This window comes from Lynx rufus, unplaced genomic scaffold (assembly GCF_022079265.1).
Source record: "Lynx rufus isolate CCGP_SWC_20201006 ecotype Redwood Valley unplaced genomic scaffold, mLynRuf1.p SCAF_2, whole genome shotgun sequence".
NCBI classification, from domain to species: domain Eukaryota; kingdom Metazoa; phylum Chordata; class Mammalia; order Carnivora; family Felidae; genus Lynx; species Lynx rufus.
Window position 1 is genome coordinate 67,618,794 of NW_025814834.1, and position 7,151 is coordinate 67,625,944.

Here is a 7,151-nt window from a genome sequence, read left to right on the forward strand (position 1 = left end):
AACAATGTATAGTTTATTGATGAATTAAATATATTTTAGTGCTAAATTAAATTATTAGCCAGGAAATTTATTGTACCAACATCTAAGGAGGATGGTTCTAGTATTTGTGGGAATACAAATCTTATGGGTAGATTTCAAAATGTACAATGTTTAATAATTTTGACTCAGTTGACCACATATTAACTAATCAGTTATTTGCTAATGAAAACCATTGAGTTGTGTTTAAACTCCCCACAGGTTTGAATCGCAGAGCTTATGTTTTTGTATAAAAAGGACTTGAGACTAAGATGGCAATTTTATGAATCAAGCCTCCAGATAAATTTTAGTGTAGAAAAAAAAATACAGTATCTTCCAAGAGAAACAAAGAAAATGAGTTCCAGACTCTAAATAAAATCATATTCTATTTCAATTTAATTTCTTCATTCAATTCACTTCAATCTATTTTTTTTAATTTTTTAAATGTTTATTTATTTTTGAGACAGACAGAGAGAGAGAGAGAGACAGAGAGAGGAGGCGGGGGAGGGGCAGGGAGAAAGGGAGACACAGAATCCAAAGCAGGCTCCAGGCTCTGAGCTGTCAGCAGAGGCTAATGCAGCACTTGAACCCACGAGCTGTGAGATCATGACCTGAGCTGAAGTTAGACACTTAACCTACTGAGCTACCCAGTCGCCCCTTTAAAAAAATTGTTTTTTCACATTTCAACCTCTTTGTAGAAAATTTTACAATATTATACAAAAAGTTACTCATAGTAACACTATCAGATTTTCATATAGTGAAACGCCATATTCTTAGATTAAGTTTTTAATGCAGAATTCAAACACGTATTGTTCACAGGCCACATTTAAAGGCTGGATGGATATTATGTACGCAGCCGTTGACTCAAGAGATGTAAGTATCACTCATACTATTTATACATACTAGATTCTTCTATAGTGAACATTTGCAATAATTTAAGTGAATGACCCAGAATTTTACACTAGATGCAATAAGAACATTTATAATTTCATACAGAAATGATCCTCGTAAGCTAAAGTACTTAAATGAAAATGATATTTTCGTTAATATATGTCTGGTAAATATATCTAATATACATAGATCAGAAGACATCAGACTGATCCATAAATAAGGCTCAAGATTAGAAATGTTGCTCATGGGAAAGTAACTTGTCTCTCCCTCTCCCTGGAGAGTATGATAAAGCAGAGTTTGTAAAGCAGCTTCCAAAAATATCACAAAAAAAAGCAAGGAAATTTCAGGGAAACTCAATTTTGAAAATAGGAATTAAAAAATTTCTCAGAACGCATCTGTTTATACTGCATTTTCCTTTTAGAAGTTGATGTTCTATTATTAAAGCCATATCTTAAAGAACCAACATCTCCAAACCCAAATTTAAAGTACTGCAAAAAAAATGATATGACTAATAATAGGTTCAAATGTTTCTTGTTTTATCAGTTATTTATTCTAAAAATGTGTATAGGTAAGCCACAATGGAAAGAGAGATTCAGGAACAATCATAAAAATTACAAACTTTCATTATCCTAGGTCATACTAGTTTGTAAAAAGAACTTTTTTTTTGCAGAAGAGTATCTAGCGCAAGGCGAAAATAGCTTTATATTAAGTAACAACACTCACCAAACTGTTAATAATTTAAAGTATTTATTACATTTTTAAATATTATTTAATATTTTCAATACTATTTAGGTAAAACTTCAGCCTGTATATGAAGAAAATCTATATATGTATTTATACTTCGTCATCTTTATCATCTTTGGGTCATTCTTCACTCTGAATCTATTCATTGGTGTAATCATAGATAACTTCAACCAACAGAAAAAGAAGATAAGTATTCCTCAGCTCTCAACTTTCTCCACTCTGAGGTTCTGTTTGTTGTACATCCAAATCATCAGGATACTCGTGGTCAGGACAGACTTACATCAGTTTTCTATTCTTCTCAGTTCACTTTACGGTCAGTGCAGCTGCAGGGTTTCCAGCCTCGTTGGTGACTGCTCTCCAGGTTCATCCTCTGCAGAGTTGCTGTAGTGTCTTTGTGACAATAAATGTGACCACTGCTTCAGAACATCCAGGGGACCTCCTCTAAAGCTTTACCCTTACTTACAGATCTTTCAGGAATTATTTCCACCCAGTTTTCCAGCTTTATTTTCTCCCACAACACCACATTTCTACATTTCTGGATCTACTTCCCTACTCCTCAGTCAACACCTACCATCACTACTATCACATGCTACACACATAGCTACATGGATATTCTGCCCTTTCTGAACAAGCCATGCTCTTGTACATGACTTGTACACGACTTTACATAGGGTATTTTCTTTTCCTGGAACGCTCTGCCTAGTACAACTCTAGTCATCCTTTAAGGCCTAGCTTAATGGCACCTTCATATATAAAGCCTGTTTCTGAGTCTTAAGAGTTTATTTTGATTTCTGTAATACTTTTTTTTTCATACCCTTATGCATTTTCCACCCATTTTCATTTCCCTACTGCTCCTATGGCAACAAGACATTGTGTCTCATATACCTATGTAATTCTGATACCAGGTACATTTTCTAGCATACAGAAATGACTTCTAATTATTGAACAAATGAAAACTGTCAACAGTGAAACAGACTAAGAAAACATTTTTTCCTTTCATGGAAATTTATTTGAGATCCCTGAGCTTCCTTCTAAACATAATATAATCATATTAGGATCCTGTACTAATCAGAGATTTACGTTATTAGAGGTTTTATATAATAATAAAGTACTCAGAATTTCATTTAAATGAGGAAAGCATATACATATATATATACACATACACACACACATATATATACATGTATGTGTATATATATGTGTGTGTGTATGTGTATACATATATACGTATATATATATACACACATATATATACATGTATATATATATATATATATATATATATATATATATATAATTTCCATTTAAAACCTGAGAAAAGACTAAAAGATAGAGTCAGAAATATTTTTATACAAGTGCTGTTATAACACATGTTGGGATTGTAACCAGTTTTATACTTATCTTTACTTTGGAGGTCAAGATATCTTTATGACAGAGGAACAGAAAAAGTATTACAACGCAATGAAGAAACTTGGATCCAAGAAACCACAGAAGCCCATACCTCGGCCAGCAGTAAGAACTACTCATCTTCTTTAATATTCTAAAGCCTTATTTCCATATGATGAAATTGGCAGTGCTCGGGATGAGAACATATTGGGTGATAATCACTAATATGTAATATGCCCTAATTGTAAAGTTCATTGTTTAATACATTTCACAATCACTACACTTAATAAAAGTTACTAAGTTCTTAAAAAGGAGATAATGTTCTTACAGTTTGTCAATTGAAAACATCCAACTTGGAGGTCCTAATAACTGCTTCCAAAGCAGCCTTCATACTCCTGCTGCCACCCGCTGCTGTCAGGAATGCACCCAATTTTGTTATATGGCACTTTTTGCCATTTAAATATGAAGTCTGGAGGGGTGCCTGGGTGGCTCATTTGGTTAAGCATCCGACTTCAGCTCAGGTCATGATCTCCCTAGTGAGTTCAGCCCTGTGTCAGGCTCTGTGCTGGCATCTCAGAGCCTGGAGCCTGCTTCGGATCCTGTATCTCCATCTCTCTCTGCCCCTCCCCCCTCTCAAAAATAAATAAAAACATTAAAAAATTTACAAAAAAAATATGGAGTCTGGAAAACTGCATCCTGCCCTATCACTTCCCTCTATGTTATTTGTTCTCTCCATTTGTAGGACTAGAAAATATTCTTAACCTTTTTAGAAAGGAAAAGTGTGTCATCAAAATAGTTTGTTTCACCGAATACATAAAGATGAAAAAGACTTATTTAGAATGCATATTCTGTAGAGCTTCATAATAATAATAGTGATGGATTATGTTCAAGAGCTGTACTCTAACTTATCTATCTTCTTAGATGGGTAAGGAATAAGGAAACTGAGGCCCCCCCCAAAAGGTAAAATATTGTACCTAAAGTCATAAGCTTATAATTGCCAGAACTGGGACTTGACAAGGCCTCGTGAATACTATAAATGACTTCACATTACCATATTTTTAAGAGTTTTGGAGTTGAGGTTGGGGACAGTCAAGGGGAGATGTAGGGCAGGATACACAGAAGGGCATAAACCTGCTTTACTGAATATTTTGTTTAAATATTATATTTAAGAAAAGGAAACTTGGTCAACTCATGAAATTGATTTTCAGTAACCTGTGAAATTTTGTATTTTTAGTCTAAATTATTAAAAATTTATTTCCCTAATAGAACTATATTTAATGGCCATATAAGTAATCTTTAAAAGTGTGTGACTCCTGAGATGATTGTTAATAATAAGACAAAAAACAAATCATACATTTTTGTTGAAGCATGAAGAGATGAAGAAAGTGATAGTGAACACACAGACACACATAGTTAGAAGAGGTATAATTAAATAGAAAATGAATATTTTTAAGAAGGGAGAGATGGAAATCAGATATAAACCAAAATTCCTGAAGTACTGATAAATGAATTAGGGTATTCATCCATCTAAAAGTCTGTCTGTATCAGCTCACTTTTTAAATCTTCATTATTAGTTGTCATGATTTTTTTGTAAAAACTATCATAGTTATTTGAAATCAAGCAAAGCCCATACATATTAATAGCCAATTGTCACCAATTTATGTTTTACTGAGTTTTGTTTTTCCATGGAACTTAAATAAACCAAATATGTTTTTTCTTATCATATGACTTTTTTCATTTCCTTCTTGTATTTTAATGTGAAGAGAAATGTAGCATGAAAAATTATTTGGAGTAATGTGAAAAGGGTGTAGATCTCATGGCCATATATGGAAGGACTTCACCTGGAATTTTAATGGATCATTATTTATGAAATATGCATATTAACCCTCTCTCTTCTTCTCTCTTTCTAGAACAAATTCCAAGGAATGGTCTTTGATTTTGTAACCAGGCAAGTCTTTGATATCAGCATCATGATCCTCATCTGCCTCAACATGGTCACCATGATGGTGGAAACTGACGACCAGAGCAAATATATGACTCTAGTTTTGTCCCGGATCAACCTTGTGTTCATTATCCTGTTCACTGGAGAATTTGTGCTGAAGCTCGTCTCTCTCAGATACTACTACTTCACCATAGGCTGGAACATTTTTGATTTTGTGGTAGTGATTCTCTCCATTGTAGGTAAGAGTGGTTTAGTTACAGAGGGGTACAGTTGTAGGTAAAGTTCCCTAAGGTCTGACAGCTGTGTAACATGGAAATTAGATCTGAGAATGATAATGTGTATAATCTAACGTTTACCACTGCTGTTCATTTTCCTCTAACTGAGGAATGTTGGTATTCAAGAGTAAAAAAAACAATATACTTGGAGACTTCAGAAATAACCTTTGTTTGTAATTAGCACATTTCACGTGTGGGATAACTCTTCATAGTAACTGAGTATATATAACCTTAAATTGCCATGACACTGTCTGAGATTATTTAATTTGTTGGATTTTCCAAAAATCTATATTGGCTTATGACATTATAGAATGATTGAATAAAATTCTGTAATCTTTAATTGCTAACATTAGGGAGTGGGCCCAAATATTTAGTAAAAGTTTATACACAATCTTACTGTTTTCCCACCCCTTGCAAAGATAAAGCATTCATATAAGCATAAGATATTCACTGTTTAGCTCATTTGTATATTTTCCACAGGTATGTTTCTGGCTGAGCTGATAGAAAAGTACTTCGTGTCCCCTACCCTGTTCCGAGTGATCCGTCTCGCCAGGATTGGTCGAATCTTGCGTCTGATCAAAGGGGCGAAGGGGATCCGCACGCTGCTCTTTGCTCTGATGATGTCCCTTCCCGCCTTGTTTAACATCGGCCTCCTGCTCTTCCTGGTCATGTTCATCTACGCCATCTTTGGAATGTCCAATTTTGCCTATGTTAAAAAGGAAGCTGGAATTGATGACATGTTCAACTTTGAGACCTTCGGCAACAGCATGATCTGCCTGTTCCAAATTACCACCTCTGCTGGCTGGGATGGATTGCTAGCGCCTATTCTCAACAGTGCACCCCCTGATTGTGATCCTGACACAATTCATCCTGGAAGCTCTGTTAAGGGAGACTGTGGGAACCCATCTGTGGGGATTTTCTTTTTTGTCAGTTACATCATCATATCGTTTCTAGTTGTGGTGAACATGTACATCGCTGTCATCCTGGAGAACTTCAGTGTCGCTACTGAGGAAAGTGCAGAGCCCCTGAGTGAGGATGACTTTGAGATGTTCTATGAGGTTTGGGAGAAGTTCGATCCTGATGCCACCCAGTTTATAGAGTTCTCCAAGCTCTCTGATTTTGCAGCTGCCCTAGATCCTCCTCTCCTCATAGCAAAACCAAACAAAGTCCAGCTCATTGCCATGGACCTGCCCATGGTCAGTGGCGACCGGATCCATTGTCTTGACATCTTATTTGCCTTCACAAAGCGTGTTTTGGGCGAGAGTGGAGAGATGGATGCCCTTCGAATACAGATGGAGGACCGGTTCATGGCATCGAACCCCTCCAAAGTCTCCTACGAACCCATCACAACCACTCTGAAACGCAAGCAAGAGGAGGTGTCTGCTGCTATCATTCAGCGTAACTTCAGATGTTATCTTTTAAGGCAAAGGTTAAAAAAAGTATCAAGTGAATATAACAAAGAGGCAATTAAAGGAAGGATTGACCTACCTATAAAAGAAGACATGATTATTGACAAATTAAATGGAAACTCCACCCCCGAAAAAACAGATGGAAGCTCCTCTACCACATCTCCTCCTTCCTATGACAGCGTAACGAAGCCAGACAAAGAAAAGTTTGAGAAAGACAAACCAGAAAAAGAAAGCAAAGGGAAAGAGGTCAGGGAAACTCAAAAGTAAAAAAGAAACAAAGAAGTATCCTTGTGATCAATTGTTTACAGCCTACGATGGTAAAGTCTAAGTGTCAACTGGACTCCCAGAGGAGGTCTATGCCAAACTGACTGTTTTAACAAATACTTATGGTCAGTGCCTATAACAAGACAGTGACCTCACCATCACTACAACTCTGTGAGTCAGGGTATCAACAAGATTGACAAGAGGTTGCTGTTTTCCTTACCAGCT

General features: G+C 35.8%; 1 protein-coding gene across 9 annotated transcripts in view; it reads left to right on the forward strand.

Annotated features, from left to right (window-relative positions):
• The window catches only part of LOC124515211 (sodium channel protein type 3 subunit alpha), an 81,837-nt gene extending 74,908 nt beyond the window's left edge, over nucleotides 1-6,929 (forward strand). For all 9 annotated transcript variants that reach the window (XM_047083880.1, XM_047083884.1, XM_047083878.1 and 6 more), the window contains exons 22-26: nucleotides 835-888; nucleotides 1,699-1,836; nucleotides 3,058-3,162; nucleotides 4,947-5,217; nucleotides 5,734-6,929. In XM_047083880.1, the coding sequence (XP_046939836.1) occupies nucleotides 835-888; nucleotides 1,699-1,836; nucleotides 3,058-3,162; nucleotides 4,947-5,217; nucleotides 5,734-6,929 (1,764 nt within the window). The remainder of the gene's footprint in view (nucleotides 1-834; nucleotides 889-1,698; nucleotides 1,837-3,057; nucleotides 3,163-4,946; nucleotides 5,218-5,733) is intronic.
• Nucleotides 6,930-7,151: the final 222 nt, after the last annotated feature.